The sequence below is a fragment of the Homalodisca vitripennis genome, chromosome 2, assembly GCF_021130785.1.
Source record: "Homalodisca vitripennis isolate AUS2020 chromosome 2, UT_GWSS_2.1, whole genome shotgun sequence".
NCBI lineage: Eukaryota > Metazoa > Arthropoda > Insecta > Hemiptera > Cicadellidae > Homalodisca > Homalodisca vitripennis.
The window spans coordinates 77,499,355-77,521,281 of NC_060208.1; the positions used below are offsets into that span (position 1 = coordinate 77,499,355).

Sequence of the window (21,927 nt, forward strand, 5' to 3'; positions counted from 1 at the left end):
GAAATAATTTAGAAAAGCTAAAATATACACAACTTTTATTGTTGATGTTACACAATAGTGAACATCAAGCAGAGCCCAGAGAACTAAGTGTGTTCTTTTTTCAACGATTATACATATATGTATAAGGTAGCTATAAACGTAAACCCTGCTACCCAGCCACAAACAAAGTCAGGGTTGAGCTTAACCATGTTACCAATTAAATATCATTACTCAACAAAGTTTTTGATATTTTGGATGAAGATTGGTTTTCAGAAAAGTCAAAATTGAACTTGAAAATATATATATAATTTTTTTTCAAGTGCAATTTTTAACTATATATATAGTTGACCAAGATTCAACCTAGCCTATTCCAAAACCATAATTAATTAATGTTCTTTTTTTAAATATGTATAATTAATATTTCTTTTTTCTGCATTAATAGAAAGATATTTTTATGTAATAAATAAAAATTACTGTCTATAATAATATAAAACTAAGTTAGTTCTTTGTTTATAGTTTGTTATTGAACTAACTTAATATTAATTCAATAAATTACACTTTTCACAGGTATACTTTTACGGTGAGTAAAAACCAAAAAATTCCAGCCAATAATATTGTTCGCTAGTACGATTTTCATTGATACAATGCTGTTTCATTAAAATCAGCTGCTCATAAAACTGCAACATTCCTAGTATTCATTATAGAAGTTTTATTTAACAATTCACAATTCTTGAAAGACTGGTGATTAATAGAATTACTGAATTAATTGAAGGATCATTTGAAACGGATTCCTGGAATGTGAAGCAACTGTAAGAATGTAGGAGGAGTGTACTTTGAATTGTACTCTGAAGGCAATTAAGGTATAATCCCTCTACATATTTGTGAAAAATCACAAGTTATAAATTCTGTAACATTTTTTAATCAACCTTACGTATCTGGAAACTTCAGTGAACTGTCCATGCTGGGAACTAAATTAATACAATGAAAACCACTTAAACCACCAATGAAGTAAGCAAAACCACTGTCACTACAGAAAATTACCCACTATGTTTTACAGAATTTTATATTTGTATTAATTTATATTTTAGCGAAATCTGTACTAAATGTGAAAAAGATTTTGAAAATAATTAAATTAGGAGTATGGATGAAGCATATTTCAGAAATTGTATCCAATATTATGCTACGTGAGAGCAGCATTTGAGCTTTTTTTAATAGTTCCATACCTTGTATATATAAAGATTTTGCAAAAGGAGTATTTTAAATTTACAAATAGATGACAGGCACTATCAATTTTGTTTGATTTAGCAATAATGCAAAAGAATTTTTTTTAATATTACAAGAGGATATTATAGCATTGATGTATATCCTCTTGTAAGTGCATACAAGCTTGTAAGTTAGTCTGTAGCTTATTAAAACATTCTTGGAGAACATATACCACATAACACTTAAAAAATTATAAACTTCCATAAAACTCGTTTTTCAATGTATTTACACAATCCTTTTAAAGATTAAAGATAAGATTGGTCAATGGTCAACCCAGGTCAATACAATAATACAATATCAGTGTAAAGCTTCTAAGTGACAAAACAAAATTCATTATATTTAATCTACATGAAACATGTAACTTTAAGTATGGAGGATCGTAAGTGGTGTTCTAAGGCAATTAAATAGACTGTAAACAGAAAAGACCAATTTATTATAGTGATGGGGGGTATGCCCGGCCAGTAGGGGACAGGGGAGGGTTACTGGTCGAGCGCTAATTCGTCCAGCTCTTCTTCCAAATCTCCGAGATCATCATCGAGGAACAGGTTCTCATTGATGGGAACAGCGGCAGCTCCTTCTTCACTTGGACTCTCTGAAAAGAATGTTAAGTTGGAAGCAAGATTTATAGGAATATACAAACCCTCAAATAAAGTCACTTTTTCTGAATTCACAAGCACTAGTAGACTACATAACCTAAGCACCGCATCTCACAATTAAATATTTTCAATAGGGTGCTACAATAGCTATAACTACATTTCTATATGTTTCTACTTGCAGAATTTGAACTACGTATAGTAATCTATTAATGAATAGTGTCAGTCAATGTACAGGATTCAATCTTGCAATTTAAACCTTATTAATTTCTTGGAGCATGTAAAATCCCAATAAATGGGTTGAAATTGCATTCTTGTCAAATATTTTAATCTTGCTGTTTGATTCTTTTATGGAGAGATAATTTATTTACCAAGTTTGTGCCTTGCTCTCCACTTCCCAACATGGCTTGGATTTGTAATTACTTAACTATTAAGCAGAAATTCAAATGTGAATTTTACATAACTGTGCATATAATTGGTGACGGATTCCAGTCACCTTAAAGGAACAATGCAAACATTTTAGATCGAGTTAAAGATATAGTCAAATATTATCAATATTATTAGTACGAATCAAAAAAACTATTTTAATCTACATAAATAATTATCATTTATAACCAGGGTAATGGTTACCATGTACTTTCAACAGTAGCAAACATAACATCTAACTGGTTCATTCAACTATTGTTGTTTTCTATTTCTTTATACTTGTGCATTACTAAATGTTTACATGTATTTAAGTTACTTAAATAATAATCTGTGTTTAGAGAGTTGTAATTTACATATAATCTCAATTTTAATCATAATTTATTGAAATAGGAAAATTTGTGCATAAATTTCTTTTATTTACTTCCGCAGATTTATTTATGATATTTAAATTGGGATGGACACAAAATTTGTTAACCCGCTGCTGGTAAGTCTCATGTTTATAAATTGAGAACTGTTAGTTTGGGTAAGAAGGGAATATGTCTCAACCTTAACTGGTCAACTCCCTGTCCTTCCAAGAAAGAGACAACTGCCAAGCTCTGTAAATCTTAATCAAGCACTCAGCACAAAATATTACTCTGAAATAGGGAGAATTCATTCCAATATTCGATATCTGTATACAGTATGGATATTCAATACCTCTTTTCAAATTCCCAGTTTTTTCCGGTCCAAAATTTCTGATTCTCTATTCCATTTTGAAACCAAAAAAACAACTGTAATGCTGTATTTAACCCCTACACTCTCGAAATGGGTTCGCGCTGAACATGAGAGAAGGTGGAGGTTGCATCCGGGTACGAGAATGAGCAGAATGGTACTACAGTCGCCTTCCTCCAGGGTGGCATCTGAATTTCTCTTACTAAGTAGATCAATGACTTCTTAGGTTATAGATCTGATTACGGGACCTGAGGAAGCATCTCCACAGAGTCGCATCCTTTGGGAGGGCCCGCTAAGCAGAATATGTGATGAGCAGGAGGAAACTACTGAACACCTGCTCTTTAATTGCTCTGCAATAGCAAGGGAGCGGTATGCCATTTTTGGTACTTTGGACAAGGGTGGTGAATTTCCCTAGGACAACATGATAGGTTGTTTTCGCCAGTTTGTGGAACTGCTGAAATCGTAGACTGGTAGGCTTCATAGTGTGCTTCTGGAGTGCGCAAAATGCCCTTGAGACTTAAGTGCATAGCAATAGGCCGCCCAATAGAAAAAGCAGAACCCCTACACCACGTGGAAAGATGAATGATTATAGTCACCAGCTGTATTTACAGGGAATACCATGAAGCTGCGGTAGTCTAGTAAATTTCATTGCTAGAGATATGCGAGAAATTCGGTGACAACTCATCACTACAAATTATTTTAAACTCCTTAGCATTTGTCTTTGCGTCTTTCAATGTGCCTACATAACATTGTGTATAACTAGCTGTCGCAAACCCACTTTTTCTTCTACAAAGTGTCTCATAAGATCTTTTAAAAATCCAATTTACATTCTGATGTATTCAAAGTCCCAGGTTGCATCTCTTATCTAACCATTAAACAGATGATAATATTAACCGAACCAAACTCTAAGCCTGTTTATAGGGTAACACTGTAAATTATAGGCCTACGCAATCTATCAAACAAACCTCTTTTTAAAATGCTATTTTCACTCAAGAATATGAGTTGGACAATTTCATTCGGAGACCCATTTTGGTAAATGAATAAAACTTAAACAGAAAACACAATTTGTATTGCGGCCACTTTCGCTTTACCGTTCGAATAGTGGCTGAGATCTGAGACAATCGGTCGGCCGACTATTTACACTTGATGGATAGTAAGCAAAATATAAAAATGCTAAAATATCTTTATATTGTACTAAATATGTAACCAAATTAACAAATTTGCATTTCCAATGTCTACGTATAACAAATTATATGGGCTAACATCAGCTACTCTATGATAAACAAACAGCCAATCGCTAACTTAGGGTTACTTTGCAATTTGTGTAGTTGTATAAATAGTTGTTGAGAATATATTTATGTTTATTTCTTAATATCATGGCTAAAAACTATATAATGGATATTTCTTTTTTACTTAAAATGTTTAGTTTTTTTGTTTGATTACATATTATAAGTATATTTACATACCTATTTCAAGTAAAAAAATATTCTGGTTCGGACGATAATTTCATAATCTACAAATGAAAGTAAACAGAAGGTAGAGGACATGCACTCAAAAATTAGTCATTTTCAAGTCCTATCCAACTCCTATAATCCATTGGCCTACTAGTTTGTACAGCATATGAACTGCACAATAAAACCAATTAATTTAGTCAAAACTTAAATTTTTTCTTGACATATTATTACTTTATTACTTGTGCTTTTAAATTCTTAATGAAACTTGGGAGACTGCCATCTTAAACTACATTTTTGTAGAAAAAAGTTATATACAGCTAGAAGTATAAATGTTAATCCAGCTAATTTTTGTTAATGTTATGTTAATTAAAGAATAAAAATGTATTGTTTTTGACATGCTTAAAATATATCATATTACAATGTACAAGTATAAAAACTACTAACAATAAAAACGACTATTTAACGTTAATTTTATGTTCATTTAAATAAAAATAAGTCTTTTTTGGCAAACACAATTTTATATTTTTTTGTACTAGTCTCTATATATTACCAACTCACTGTTAATTTTGTTATATTTTACTTAATTTCTAAATGAAATGCAACTTTTCTGATGAAAATTTTGTATATATTGTATATATGTATTGTGTATTGTATATATATATATGCAATATATATAATGCCAATACTATATTAAAAACTAGGAAATTAACATTTAAAAAATAATTTTTAGCCAAATAAATGACATAATACCTGGAGAGGATGCTTCGCCATTGGCCACACCGTTTTTGAGCCTGTCTTCTGCCGCCACCGTACCACTGTTGTCTGCTTCTTGTGCTTCCATTGCCAGGATTTCTAGTTCAATGTCTCGATACTGTTAAAAATAAATAAAAATCACTGTCTTGTATGAAACTAAAGTATTTGACTATTAAAATTTGGAATTAAAACATTAAATAATTTAAGTATTATCACCCAAAGGACTCTTCTTCTTTATAAGGGTATATTTATCTGATTTTAAAAATGTTAAGGTAAGAGATCCACATAAATTCTCTTGGGTAAGTTGATGAATTTTATTGAAAGAATGTGTATAATTGCACCAACAACCCAATGATTCATCGCCGAAAATGTCAGGCCAATAGAACTCTCAGACTCAAGAATCAATGATAGCCCAGGAGCCTCAAACATCCAATACTTAATAAAGGTTTATTCTTGAGGTCATAGACATCTTTCCATCAAATTTAAAACTCAGCAGGCTGTAGAAAAAGAACAAGCCAGCCAAATTACGATGAGCTGAAAAATTACAATATTGAAGTACATGACACAAATAAATTTGCAAAAATACTGGTAGTTTTATTAAATTATTAAAGTAGATATTAAACATGCACTATGCGCAAAGTATTAACACTTGCTCTCAAGTAATTAAAATCCTGAACATGGGCTTTGCCCAAAAGGAGACAGTATGATCACGAAAATCATTTTCACCTTCCCCTAGCTGTGATGGAGAGAATAAATCCCATTTTTAAGGATCTTAGTGCACCTGATCTACTAAAGAAATGCCTGTATGGCAAATCACAGAATCCAAATGAGTTTTTGAACCATATAATCTGGAATCGCTTCCCTAAAACCATGTTTATAAGTGTATATATTCTTTACTGTGGAGTATATGATACCACAAACTCTTTTAACAATGGAAACATAACTAGGTGTACAGTTTTACAAATGCTGGGCATGGTTGTTGGCAGAAATCTTTCAATGCAACAACAAACCTTTGATATAAGCCTGCTACAAAAAGCTCAGCTCATGGCCTATGATGTTGCCAAGAATACTCGACAAGCCCGTGTAAGTGCTAAAAGGAAGCTGGGAGACCAGTAGGAAGACCTGGAGGACCCTGATGATCCCAGTTATGGCGCAGGATATCACAAAACCACAATTTACAACTTACCAAGTAAGACTAATTATTAGATTTTTAAATTATTAAATAGGTTTTAATATTTAAAATGAAAAATTTAGAAATGTTTTCGATTTAAATAGTATAATACGTAAATATAATAAGGTCCAAAAATGTCATCATGATTTCTGAGAAAAAGGTAAACAATGGTTTCTGAGAAAAAGGAACATAAAGTATAGCAAAATAACATTGGAAGGATATGGCTTACCGAACCGGCTTAACGACCCTCCAATAAGTGAGGCTTACATGTTCACCATCAATTATTGGTTACTTTTTACTACACTAACTCTCCTTATTCTGTTTGATGAGTTACACAGGCAATGACAACAGAGGATGGGCAGAATAAAGGTTGGGACACACATATCCAAACCATGCCCAACACATGAATCACCAGTGTCGAGTATCATAAAGTGAAAGAATTGCAGTCCGGTATTCAACTTGCAAGTCTATACATGTCCGCACCAACACCGGGCCGTCGAAGCCGCGCATCACCATTAGTTTAGGTGTGAATTTTGACAGCATGGTGCGGTTTAAGACCGTCATTTATCATGGATATAAAGAAACCTAGTGAAGAAGAGGTTTTTTACAGTAAACTAGTTAATGTTTTCTTACTGTATTAAAACTACTACAAAACATATTAGGTGACTTTTAAAATATGTTTACTAATAAAAAATTATGAAATATGTTGTATACTTAGTGATTTTAGAGCAACTAAATTAAAATAATTTGAAATTTTTTTATTTAAAAACCAAAAGGATTGGTTTATTTCACACAAAACTATATTTATTTTGGATGCATTGAAATTAATTGTTAAAATGTTGTCCTGTATTTTGTAGGGATTGGATTTAAAATGTTTCTATGACGTTTCATATTTATTTTATTCTTCTAAGTTCAGTAAAGTCTTAAATTTAAAATATTTTATTTGCAGTCATGAGGTGTAAGAGTACAAAAAAACATTATACTTTAGTAGTGTATATATTTTACAAATATTTACTATGTTTAACCAGTTATTAAAAAAGACCTACACAATTACTAAGTCACTACTTTTTAAATTTGCTGTTTTAAGTATCTGTCACTTTAAAATAAAAAAGAAACATTATCTAGTACAAACAGTGAGAATTTGTACACAAGCTATTATTACTCAGACAGCACACGGGCATATGTGGCTTCACAGTAACCGAGCCAGGCTCGCACCGACACTCGGCTGACTCATGTGTCGAGCGCGGTGCATGTATGTGTCCCGAACTTAAGACTAACTAGTGGCTGAGTCTCTCCTTCTCTTATATAAAAATACCTCAGCCTTTTTGACCCAAAGGCCTTCTAAAACCTGTTTTCTGTTTTCCCAGACAACAGTAATGTAGCCTATTCATGCTAAGGAAATATTAACATGTTGATTGCAATATATTTCTTACAAGTGTTGTATGCATATACATAATTAGCATGATTTTATTACATTTAAGGGCATGTCATATTCAGCACTCATCACAGCATAGTCGGAGGCTGCTTGAAGTGGTCAATGGACTGCAATGGTCAAATACCGCAATGGATAGTATGTATGTTAATACCGTTAATATGTCACTGGTACAAAGTAAGAGAAAAAGTTACTATAATACATGTGCTAAATAGTATTGGTATATTTCCACCTAAAGTCTAAGCCTTTGTCAACCACATAGTTTCCCACATACCTATCTACAAAATCCTATCCATATGCTAGACGTTATCCCAGAAATATTCAATTTTGGATAAGTTCTCTACAATTCTTCTTCTCAAATCATTGATAAATCACATATAAAAGGCCATTGTGTTCCTAATATATTACTTATTCAAGTCTTATGTTTTTGAATTAAATGGAAAAATTAAAAATAAACTTTTAAATATAAAATAACGGCTAATACTTTATCATTATTGCAGATAAAATATATCTCACATACCTGAACTTCTGGTCCATCTTCTTCCTCTTCTCTAGCATATGAATCAAATGCTTCATCTCCATCTTCCATCATATCGTTAGCAGCCAGGTCAGGATTGAAGAAGAACATCTCTCTTCCTGAAAGCTGCAGACAGAGGAGATAGTTAAAACATTGTTGAATGTAACCTATGTATAAATTTAGAAACTATTGTTTTAAAGGATTTTAAAAAGAAATTAAATTTCAATCTAAGATTTTGAATATGATATATAAAAGTTATAATTGTAATACACAGTTATCCCAGAATATAACAAAAACTTCTGAATTATTGATGGAAGGCAAGAAAGAAACTATAAACTATAATGTTATAATTACGTTGTTTTACCACAACCCAACCTTACTTTTTGGATCAGCAAGGGGGTTGCATGGTACACGGCGTATATCACACACGTTTTTCTATTTTAAAAAACAATACCTGCCATGTTCACAGATATTGAAAGAGCATAGGACACTGGTTTTTTTTTCACTCACCCCGTGTTGTTTACCAGCCTTGTAGTCGTTTCTCTTTTTCTCTTCATCCTTGATGGCAGCATCTTTCTTCTCCTTGACTTTCCGTTTCTTCCAAGCTAAAAAGCTCTCCAAAGTGACCTTAGTGAACTTCCCAGAAGCACTCAATGCTGCACGTTCCTTCTCTACCAGATCTTCTATAGAAATCTCATCTTTCTTGTCTTCTTTCTTCCGGTCCTGAAATAAATCGTAGAAGTTAACTATGGTAATATGTGTTAACATGCATAGTGTTTTATCCATTTAAAGTATTTATTTTATTTGTTTAAAGTACAATATGATTCTGTAAAACAACTTAAAACTTTTTTAAGTTTATATCAGCAAAGAAATGTTAATATTATTTACTCAAATAAGTGTAATAATGAAAATAATCTTACAAAAATCTTTCTGTTGCCTAATACCTATTATTTACATAAACCCATAAAGAGAACTTATATAGCCCCAACATATGTATTATTAGCACAGTATGCACAACTAGAGAAAGAGGTTCACAACCACCAGTAGTAATACTATATTCTTTACCATCCAACTACTTCATGACACAGGATAAAAAACAAAAAATTGAAAAAACAAATTTAATGACTTTCACTATTGCTAAAATATGTTGACTAGGTATTCTAGGATACTGACTGTGCATAGTTTGTCATATTCAGGAATGTACAATGTATGTTAAAAGCCATCACAATCAGATGAAAACCACCAGATTTTAGTTGTAAAAACCACCCATACAATATAAGAAATAAAAATGCAATAGACATTCATAAACATAATTTTGAGTTTTTTACTAAACAAACTTCATATGCAGGAACCAGACTTTTAAATTTTATCCCTCAAAATATGAAAAATGTACCTGAGAATCAAAAGTTTACAGATTTATTTAACAAATTGAGCTTTTCATTCAATAAATGAAATGTTTATAAAGTGGAAAAGGAAATAATGTAGTGACAAAAATTTAATCACAGTTACAAAAAAGTATCGAGTGATTATTTTTAAGTTCGTTTACATGTACTGAAACAGATTACAAGCCACGGTGACCTACAAGCAAATTATAATTTAACAAAATTAACAAAAAAAAGTAACTGTAATATATTGGAAACAATGGAATTGTGAGAGTGTTTCCATACAACTTCACTTGAACACAAACTGCAGTGGACACACATTACTACCATCCTAGCTCACCTAAAGTTGATAAATTACTCATGTCGTAGTGAAGGGGTTTTGCAACTTAACCCTTTGGGTGCGACGGCGACGATTTTTCCTCGCCAGGTAACTGAGCGGAAAATGCCAGGACAACTATCCATCGTCACCAGCTAACTATGTGGAAAGTGCCAAATGACGATCCATTGCCGCTGATTATTACCACACATTTTATTAATCTGTTTTACATCCCATATTGTTTAAAAATACATTTTATTTCACAGTAGAATTCATGTATTTCGTGTAGTATTTTGTACAAATATATCAATTACTGTACAAACAAAACACAAAAGAAGAGTTGCAATAACAGATAGCATGGATAGCCGGCGACTGGTGATTTTGTGTGTAAACAAACTCGCTGCGTATAGCAGTCTGTTCTGTCACATTGTTGAGTTAACCTCATGTTTAGAAGTTAGAATCTTTTAAATGCTCACTTGAAATTGATATTTTTATTATTTTTAGAAGTTTTTGTAATTTTTCTTTGTTGCAAAGTAGTTCAGTTGAAAGATAGATCGTGACCATCTAACTGTAAGTGAAGTTTATAGACTAAGTGATTGCTAAGTGATTTGTTATGCAGTGATACTGACAATGATTCTACCTTTTCATTGCCTGATACATTTGATGACGATATTGATGAAGACCCTACGTACACACTGGAATAGAACACACAACAGGCAAGGTTTATGAATCGCAATTCCCCGATTGTCGACCCGCGATGTGACCACGATTTGTTAGGTCAACCTGCGCCCTGAACAAGGCCCTATAGTCCTACACAATTGACAGACAAGTCTTTAGTCACAGTTTGTCGAACCAGACAATGATGAAACTAATGAAATTTGGCAGTCAATCAATGAAGGTGAGATCAATTTTATTCACGACTTTTCATATCATGAGACACCTGGCCCTAAACACACTCCTCACGTGACCGCATCTCCTGTTGTATACTTTATTTTTTACACACACTCTTATTACCATGTTGGTCACTGAAACAACAGGTATGCTAATCAAACGATCGCTAGCAAAGGAGATAATATATCAACTCATAGCTGCTTGCAAGGATGACTTCCTGTCATCAATTCAATAATAAAAGCATTCAAGTAGATTTCTATTGTATACTTTATTTTTTACACACACTCTTATTACCATGTTGGTCACTGAAACAACAGGTATGCTAATCAAACGATCGCTAGCAAAGGAGATAATATATCAACTCATAGCTGCTTGCAAGGATGACTTCCTGTCATCAATTCAATAATAAAAGCATTCAAAAAGTAGATTTCAAATTTACTATGAAACCTTGGCAAAGCCTGCCATGCGACACATGGCGTGGCAGACTTCTAACTTGTTATATATTAATAGCTCTTGTATTACCTCTGACAGATTGATTTCCTTAAAATCATCTTGCCTAACAGTTTTAAAACAGGGTTCTGAATGAACTGTGGGAATTGTTATACATTAATGTTGTTATCTATTTGTCCCACATCATCTAAAAATATAATCTTATCAAATCAAATTATTTATTGACAAAGAAATAACTTTTCAGTACAGGCATCTGTCATGTTTTCATTAAAGATAGTTACAGTTGTTTTTCTAAAACTATCCTTTTTACACTATATTCTAATACTAACACAAAGGGTTTTAACACTTGAATCCATTTTCTGTAATATTGAGAAAACAATATATATTATGGTAACTTTGTAAAAGCACATGATAACAAAAAATAGCAATTAACCAATAACAATCAACAAATAATAATCAGCAAATAACTTAACGTACAGATTGATACAACAAGGAGTAGGTATATGCATCAGTGTTGAAATGTTCTTTTTTATTTAAACATGAGTGTTGATTTACTAACTTATACATAGCTATAATAGACAATGTTAATAGGAAACAGAATCAATCATTGCACTATTGCTTGAAAGTACAGTTGAAAATACACTTACCTTCTTGAGTACAAATCCTGGTGGTAGTGCGTGTTTATATATACAGCTGTCACCGTTAGGACACGCCCAGAACCAGCCATACTTGCTTTTCTCAACAGCATCCAAAAAGAATTTGCATATCTGCAAACATAATTGTGTTTAATTTAATATTTACAAATCTATAGACACAGATTCCTTTTATAAATCCTTGATTCAAATGTTTGTAGAAAATTGATTTTGGGAAGGAATTAGTATTTTTGTAAAGGTTAAAACTAACTTTATAAATGCTAACATTAAAAAGTAAATAGGTACTGAAGATTATTTGGAAATTATTACTATTACATTCAATACACTGGAAAACATTTACATTACTAGCTTATACAGACCACAACATAATAATTTAATTTTTTTTATTAGAAGAAATGATTACGAATTATTGTTTTAACAGTTAGTGAACTCTTGATCGTAAGGAACTGGAATATAGACCACAACAGTGCATGATAAATATCAAGGAAATATAAAGACTCTCAGACAGAATTTGAATATTTGTATGAGACAACTAACAAGAATTAGATCTATTTCCCAATCTTACTTAGATAATATTGAAATAGAACAAGTTCAAACTATTGTTCCAAATATTAACATATCAAATCATTTTGGTATATTTATTTTTTAAATGTCCTTCCTTGAGATTTATTATTAACTTTTACATATTAACTAATTCTTTGTAATAATTATTTAAACCAGAGTTTCTTGTGAGGGTGCTGTTAAGCTCATGAAGCATTCAATCACGCTTTGCGTTCCTCTTGTGATTCGTTTTGTAAGCATATTCTACTTTTATCTAAGTGTAAACGCTTCTCCTCTTCGGTTTCATTTGCAAGCTTCACTTGGCGTTGTGCTTTTCTTTGTTTAAATATAGATATCCGAAGTTTTTACTGTTATTAAGTTTTTTATTCCATGCAATATACAGGGAAAATTGAAAATAAATATAGGTACATTAAATTAACAGTTTATAATCTGGCTACAACTAATATTACAAGAGAAAGAAACCATACTCATGAATGAATATATTATTAATTGTATGATTAGTGGTTACCAAGTGTAGTAAAACCTTGGTTAACCAAAATAAAGGAGGGGGCAGCCAAATTTTACAGTTAATCCAATTGCATGTAAAACTAAACTATTAGAATGGGGACCTAGGGAACATGAACTACGTATAAACGATTTCTGTGTTATACTTTGAGAATGGTGGAAAGAATGGAGTAGATGGCTAATAAGAGTGGTTTCAGTGGTGATGTGGTTGTGGTTACTAGCACGGTGTACCACAACGGCTGGCACTTGTGTTGTGCAGCGCAGAAGTGGTTGGTGAAGTAGGGGGAGTGTGATTCATCACATCATTTGTCCAGCCAGTTGTTACAGTGATATGGTTGTGGTTACTGGCACGGTGTACCACAACGGCTGGCACTTGTGTGGTGCAGCGCAGAGGTGGTTGGTGAAGTAGGGGGAGTGTGATTCATCACATCATTTGTCCAGCCAGTTGCTACAGTGATGTGTTTCGCACGCACCCACTCTTCTGCTCAGAGGCAGAGGGTTGGTGCAATGTTCAGCTGCTGAATATTTTTCACTATTTTGCTCAGTTATCTATATACGCGTTACCATTTCTGGAACCATTTGGTTGACCCAGATTTTGCTTAATCCATATTCAGTTAACATTGCATTACTGTGTATTGATTTAATTTGACATCTCTCTTAAATTAATATGTTTATGTGTGATGAAAATATAAAAATACTCTTACAACAGAACAGTAAAATTAATAAACAATAATATTCACAATGTTTATATCAGCTTTTGTTCATATCAACTGGTAAATTTAAAATTGATTATTAATAAAACGACTGTAGTCACGTAAAGTTTACTTTGAACATGTGACTAAAATTGAGTATATTTATTCACTGATACATTTTTTATGGAAATTTCTTCAACTTAAGAGGCCAGTGGGATGGAGTCCAGGTAATTTAATCGTTGTACATTAAAAAACAAATAACATTTGAGTCAAGGAATTTGAGTTTATATACAACATTTCAGCTTAACTTGAAAAGGTCAACACAGCTACCTATAAGCCTACATCAGTTACGTGCTATAGCCCTTAAAGATTTTACCACATAATTATAAAATGCACAATATCAATCACATATCTAAACATTGACTAATGATTGTAATCAACTGCCAATCAAACTGAAGTTTTGCAAATTTTGTATGATTAAAATACTAGCACCAGGTTGTTGACTGAATGTGTAAAAAGAATGGAATCATAGTTAAATGTTATAAAAATTTAATATGATTTTTTTTTAACTGCTGTTTTTTATTAGGTGTTAAAAATTATTAACAAATGCTTATTAACTCATTGGCCTACCTATTTTTTAAGCCTGAAGTGCAGATGACTAGGAATTAAAATGGCCAAAATTACATGTGAATTTTGAGTTTAGTTTCAGTTCACCTTCCTCTTAGTGCAGCATGGAAACGATTCATCGACTTTTTTTGGATCTCTTCCGACAAACATGACTCCAGATTCCAGGAGTCCAATCTGACAGTGTCAAATTTCAGACACTTGTGTAATGGTAGCACATTCACCCGGCAAGTGAGAGATCCGGGTTTGACTCCCGGCGGAGCAAGTACTTTTTATATATATATGTACGCATCAAGCCAGTTTTCATTCTTCAACAACGTATGATATTTTTACATTACTAGTCAAATTTTGAGGTCAGCATTTATAACATGAACGAAATTTAAACATAATGTTTTTTTTTTAAAAACTCAATTATTTCTATTTCTCTATTTTGGAGATTTATAAAACTAAACTCACAATATCAGTTGTAGGCATTCTTTTTTCAGACTCGCCATGTTTCTTTTCCACAACCTCCTTTAACTTTTCCTCATCCCAGTTTTCCATAGTGTCCTCTTCGTCATCCCTCATGTCCACATACAGACTCCGCTTTTCTGCCTTCCGCTCCAACCCCAGATCATGGGAAAACTTGCACTTGGCCCCTTTTGTGCACTGGCCCTGCTTGAAGAAAGCGCAGACAACAGACTTTGGATCTGCTCCTGTAAAGTTAATACAGAGATTTATGATAATGTAATAAGTTGATTACCTAAGACTGTGGGTGTAAACATTTTAAGTGAAACATGAACAGTGTATCCTATTTTTATATCCTTGTTTATGACATTATGTTGAAATATCAAAGGATTGTACAGTCTTTTTTTTATTCTTATAAGAAGCCTCTGTGCATTTATTTTTTCCTATACAATATATTAACCCTTTTAGGACCAGACCAAAATTTGACATGTGCAAAGAAAATTTTTGCGTTTTTCTGGCCTTGCTCCAAGAACTGTGCACATTAAAAATGTGTGATTTTTCAAGCGTTTGAGAGAAAAATCATATCTTCAGAACTAATTACTGTACAGATTTGTTTTTAGGCTTAAAATGTTTATAATTAAATTGTTTATTGTGAAAAAATAAATTTAAGTCATTATATAGCAAAAAACAATTTGATTTATCTGTTTATCAAATAAAAAAAAGTAAAAAAATTAAAAAAAATTGAGTTTGATCTTTAATAACTACCAAAAATAACAATAAACTATCTGTGGGAAATGGTATTTATTAGTTCTACATATAATTCTCTATAACTGTACAAAATTTTAAAGCCCTGGAATAAAAAATAAAAAAGTTTGTAAATGAATTAAATTTTTCTGTAACACTGGTTAAAACACACTTTTCAGCATTAGCCTAACATACAAAACCTTATAGGCTACTAAGGATATTATTCGGTACTTTGGGATTATACCGACCACACCAATACGAAGAACACAAAAATATACATTTATAGAAACAAACATGATACAACGAAAAAACAACTCTTTAATTACAAAATTACAAACTTACAACGATTATCAATAATTGTTAATGGGATCAGATTCCGTTATATGCCCCCAACGCTTAAAATTTTTTCAATGAACTTAGAACGTTATAAAACGATGTAGTTGAGTAACAGAACTAACATTCCATCAATCAACAAGCGTTTCCAGGTATTGTGATCGGTATTGTTGTCGCTGTTATCTTATCTTTCTCGAGAATCCCGATTACGGCGGCAGGCCACGCGGCATCACATGATTATTTAAGTTATTTGCACGGTACCTACATAAAAACAAGTTGTGTGTGTTTTTTTCAATAAAGAGTTTAGTTTTTGTGTTTGTAGAATTGTAGGGGTAAAACACGGAAGTACAACAAAGCGACGCACCAGCTGAACGGGCGGCGAGACTCTGCAATCACGTTATCTACTAGACCTCGACTTTGACCTCTGTCTGAGGATGGGGAGGGGTTTGCGATAAGATAATTCCTGTTTTATATTGACGAAATTTGTTCTACGCTAATCTAGTAATCAGTAGAAGTAAAATGTCAAATAACGATTCATGTCTGGGTGTGGTCGGTATAATCCCAAAGTACCCTGACAACATTACGATGCAACATGGCCGTAAAATATTTTTTTTGACTAAGCTGATGATTCCAAAGACATTTAAAATTTGATATCATAGTTATAAACATACAGGGAATAGAAAAATAGTATATTTATTCCATATAGAAGATTAAAATATCTCTTAAAAAATATGAAAAGTCCGCCGGCGATAAACCAGACGGCTGGTCCTTTTCGCATAGTACGCCGCCGGCGATAAATCAGACGGTTGGTCCTTTTCGCATAGTACGCCGCCGGCGATAAATCAGACGGTTGGTCCTTAAAGGGTTAATTGTGTATTGGTGAAAAACCGTGTCTTGGCAACAGTGACAACCAAACCTTCAAAAGCTATTAAGAAACGTACAAATTTCATCAAAAGAACGTTATCATACATAGAGGTTTACAATGACAATAAAGATGGAATATATTTCTAACCAATACTTATTTATGGCAATACCATTAAGCACATAGTAGCCAAATATAAAAATGTGTTCATTTAAAAAACAGTTTAACATTTGTGAGAACAATAATTCCCTTGTAAAAAAAGTCCAATTTTGTTGCAAAAAAGTCACATTTGTGTGTTTTAGCAATGTCAATTCTGTACAATTGTTAAAGCAGGTTGTGGATAACCAGATAATACAAGACACCCTTCTTTAATCTGATGAAGCTCTCAAGAAAGTAATTTCATTCCATTAAAAAAAACCAAATCACACTTGTTTATTGAAATTATAAAACCTAGTATTTGATTCATCACATAATTCTTACACATATTAAGGCACTATTAATAAGGTAGACTAGGTATTTTATATTATTAAATATTATTTAACTTCTATCAAACATAAATTTTGGAACTAACAATGCATAAAAATTAGGATAACAAAGCCTCCCGGTTCCTACTTGAATGAAAACTGTATTCAATATTTGTGGGAAAGAGTTTAATTGCTCTTGCAGCTACCTTTAATCTTCTTATCTCACTTTTGAATAATCTCATTACTAATGACAGAGGCAAGCCATTTTATTATTGATAGTGGTTATTTACTCCAGAATTAAAGCAAGTACTGTAGTACAATTGTTTTGTTTTGCTTCCATTGTGAGGCAGATTGGAAGATAAATACTACTAAAGTGATCCAAGAAATTTTTCAATTTAAGAGTTACCATTAGAAAAACAACAAAGATATCTCCACAAATCTTATCAAATCTTTGGTTTGAGTGAACTGAAGTTCGAACAATAGACAGTAGACTAATTCTTTATTTACAAATTCTTTGAGAATTGTAAATCCATCAATTGAAAAGAACTAAAATGAAAAAGAACTTAGACTTCTTGTTCAAATTCACGTGAAATTGTCATTTCATTTAGTATTTGGTCTTCTTGAAAAATTTTATGATTCTGATAGTTTCTGGAACTGGTACATTTGTAAATAGACTTTCAATATCAAAACTTTTTAACCCTGTCAGTTTTCCTACCAGTGGTGGATATCCCGTCACTTTTAGAATATTGTAGACAGTGTCCTGATATTCAGAATTGCAGTTATGTCTTAAAAAAATCAAATTGCAGATCTCGAAAAATAGTGAACTGTTTTTGTTTTACATTACGACAGCAACTGTCTGAAAAAGAGTTGTTAATGTTACTTTTAAAATCCTTCCATTATCAAAAACAAATTTAACCAAAAAATTTTAATTTTATTATTTATAACTATAATAGGAATAACATTAAAGTAATTAGTATTTTGGACATAAATGTCCTTCCTGCCAGTAATTCTTTTGCTCTTATCTGTTTGTCTTTGTTATTATGATTTAAAACTGACAATTAATATGAAAAAAGTTTCCTTTTCCCAGTATTGAAGCAAAACTACCTTCATTGATAGAAGAGATCAATCTTAGAACTAATTACAATACACCGCAACATACATATGACCACAACATACTTTTTGTTGCTTTAACAGCTTTCAACTTTCCAACATATAAGGTAATTCGAAAAACAGTTACAAATTTACTGCAATGACAGTCCTTTCCTACTGCATATAACCAGTTTAATTTAAATTACAAATATACAAAGAAGAAATACATAAGGTTTTTAATTCCTCAAATGTACAGTAAATTGGGATAAAACTTGTCCAACCTAACTGAGTGCTGTCAAAGTTTTATTATTTAAGGTGAAAAATATAGCCAATATCATTAATTTTTTCCAAGTACAGAATTATGAAATTATTTCCAATTGTTTTCACTAACCTTTTTCAACTTTTTGAACTGGTCGAAACAGTAAAGCCATCTCCTTCTGTTCTTTAGACTTTGCATCTTTGTCCTTTTTCGGCTCTTCTCCCAATTTTCTAGCTGGCACCCCTCCAGTTTTTACTTGTTTTTCAACCTGCTGTATAAATCGTTGCTGCTTGGCCCCTTTTTTATTTTTTAGTCCAAAGGTTTTATCCTGTGAAAAGTTGAAATTGATTTTACAACAAGGAACAAATTAAAGTCTAATAAAAACAATTAAATACTTTATTGTGAACAAATCAGGTCCTACTTTTAGCCCAATAATGGTTTACTTAAAAAACTCATTTTATATATATATATGGTTGTCCCATAAGTCAACGATAATATACAAAGGAGTGATATAAGAGAGACCACTAAATGGGCCGGTCCACCTGCCAGGGTAGGTCAAATTCAAGAAGTTACACATCGGGCTTGCATAATTAGTTGGACAACCTTTGTTCTGAAACCACATTTGCTGCTGTGTTGCCAAAGACACGTATCTTGTTACTAGTATGGCCTAATGATTTGGTCAGTTAAAATGTCCGTTCACACATTTACTTTAAACTGATACTGAGCCTGATCTCTTATCAAGCGAGGAGTATCAGCTGCCCATGTTGTGCATATTTACAAACCCATCTCTCTTAAATGTAGTTCATCTAACCATAAGATTTTATTTAAAAACCTTAAATCTCTCTGCAGACACTGCACAAGATATGGATGGTACTTTAGCCTTTGCAATATCCTGTAGGTTGATACCCCCATTCTGGCAGCAATAGTCCTTACTGAGACATTACGTTTATCCTCGACTTCTTTTAGAACACTTTCATCAAATTTCATGTGAGGTCTTTCTTCTCCATGTCAATCATAAGGTATTCTGACTTCCAAGAAGACCTAATGAATATTTATGAGAACACAATAATCAGAGGATCACACTGCATTTGGATATCTTTCCTGATACATGATAGCTGATGATTGGTTATCAAGTCTTGGCTTTTACACGATCCATTTATAGCTTAAAAGAATTTTTGAACAGTAACTATATTAATATCTCATCCTATCTATAGGACAACTAATGTAATTATAATTTTATTCCTACTTCCATTACTTAATTGCATGGTGTGTAACTTATATTATGATTATAGCATGAAAGCATATTTACCTAATATGTACATAGCAATGGCTGGCTGATCACACCAAACCTGTGTGATCCAGTAACAAAACACTTTTTTGTTATAGTTATATAGTGTAAATAATGTATTTTTTCAACATAATTAAAGGGGGCTCAAAGGGTTAAAGAAAACTGTCTTATTAAGTTATAGATCATTTTAGGCAACATCGTGTGAAGTAGTTTAAATAGCAAACAGAATTATTACAATATAAAATATTAGCTTACTACTATTACGAATGTTGCTACATAAAATCACACATAGGCTAACATTATTGAAATATAAAACAGACCTACTATAGAAAAACAACTAGGGCATTGCTTTGAAAATTTTAATTTCAATTTTCCTTGAATGATTACAAATATCTAAATTGGGTTTTATGAGAAGATTTTCATGTCAAACCAATCACACATTGTTTTCTAGGGGGGTATATCAAGATTATTGGTTTTAATTAGGATAGCATAATTTAGGCTTTTTTATTATATCTAAAATAAGCATAAATTAAACAATAGAAGCCTAACAGATTCAAAACTAAAAATCTTGTATTCCTGCCCTATGATAAAGTACTAAATAAATTAGAACTAGGCGGTATAGAGTAACCAGCATGAGCGTAATAGACTACCTCAATAACTTTCTCCTTCTTTTTCTCAACAGTCTTTTTATTAGGAGCTGCAGGTTTCGCCTTAGGAGGCATTTTAAAGTGTGTTCAAACTACTTATCTACTATAAAATAAAATACATATAATGAATTTACATTAAATACAACAAAACGCTACGCACACGGACATTAACCTCAAACACCAACGCATAGACGTTTGATTGGATCCGGATAGGTAACCACAAAAGCGTAAATACAAATCCAATCCATGGACATTTTTGTGGAAATGGCGTTCAATGAAACATGAAACTATCAGCTGCTAACTTAGTGGGCACTATGTACTTTCAGACATTCAATTCTGCACTATGTTAGAACCTTTGGATGGCTTGTGAAAATAGTTGTGATTCATTATATTTGTTATATATCACTAAAATTAAAAAAAAGGTACTAGGCAATTATAATAGAATTATTTGTTTATGCCTTTAACCAGACATTGACAAAAGGCTTCATCAATACACCTATTGTATACAAAACGTTTAAATGTTTTCCAAATGTAAAGCTTCATGAACTGTAACAGGTTATATGTTAGAGAAAATATTACTCCTAAGATGATGCAAAACTCCTAAGATGAGAAAACCATGATGCATAAGATTGAAACAAAGTGTAATTCTAGCATATGTTGAATTTACCACTCCGATTTCAAATATTCTTTTCAATAATAATATCCTTTATTGCCTAAACAATCATACAATTACATAGCATGTGTCAATACTAATCTTCATAACTGTAGTACTAACTACAACGCCAACAATAAGGCTTTAGATATCATTTTCGATATCAGACCTGGGATTTCTCTTTCACTATCAATAGATCTCATAGACAAGTTAAAGAGAGTGTTGGTGATAGTGTGAGCAATCTTCGTTTTGTTAATGACTTATAACATCAGTACCAACTAATCATCAATATATTACTTTAACCAAAGCAAATGTTTCAACAAACTAAAGATTATTAGGTCTTCTAAAAACAAGAGTCCACCAGAGGTTAGCATATTAACATAAAGAGATTGCATACTGTGTCGGCTGTGAAAATGATAAACAAAAAGCGTCCAAATGGGAACCTTGTCGAACCAAAAGTTAGATATAAACTTATCAGATAACACTGATTAACTAACTGCCATTAACTAACTATTATATGAATAGAAATTCATATAATAGAATGTGACCATTTGTGGATCGAATCTATATTGGAAAAGTATTGTTTTAATAAGATTTACTACTATTAAAAAAATGTCCAATTGCTCCAAGAGTCTTCAATGTGAACCAGTGATAAAGATAAGGTACACTCTCATAAGCTTCGAGCTGCTCCCAAAGAATTGTATGGTAAATATTATCAAACGTCTTGGAAAAAGTAAATATAAATTGCATCCATCTGATGCGAACTTAAT

At 32.1% G+C, this 21,927-nt stretch overlaps 1 protein-coding gene across 1 annotated transcript; it reads right to left on the reverse strand.

The window, feature by feature from the left end:
• Positions 1 to 1,656: 1,656 nt before the first annotated feature.
• LOC124354206 (zinc finger CCCH domain-containing protein 15 homolog) lies at positions 1,657 to 20,747 on the reverse strand. The gene is made up of 8 exons (XM_046804492.1): positions 20,509 to 20,747; positions 18,703 to 18,898; positions 14,829 to 15,067; positions 11,986 to 12,105; positions 8,810 to 9,022; positions 8,303 to 8,425; positions 5,177 to 5,297; positions 1,657 to 1,834 (listed from the first exon to the last, which is right to left on the reverse strand). The coding sequence occupies exons 1-8, from the start codon at positions 20,578 to 20,580 to the stop codon at positions 1,722 to 1,724; spliced, it is 1,197 nt and encodes a 398-aa protein (XP_046660448.1). The 5' UTR covers positions 20,581 to 20,747; the 3' UTR covers positions 1,657 to 1,721.
• Positions 20,748 to 21,927: the final 1,180 nt, after the last annotated feature.

Coding starts and splice junctions, on each gene's coding strand:
- LOC124354206 (XM_046804492.1), bottom strand. CDS start 20,580: ATGCCTCCTAAGGCGAAACCTGCAGCTCCTAATAAAAAGACTGTTGAG. Junction 12,106..14,828: donor GAATGCCTACAACTGATATT/GTGAGTTTAGTT, acceptor TTATGTTTGCAG/ATATGCAAATTCTTTTTGGA. Junction 1,835..5,176: donor TGGCGAAGCATCCTCTCCAG/GTATTATGTCAT, acceptor CATTCTTTTCAG/AGAGTCCAAGTGAAGAAGGA.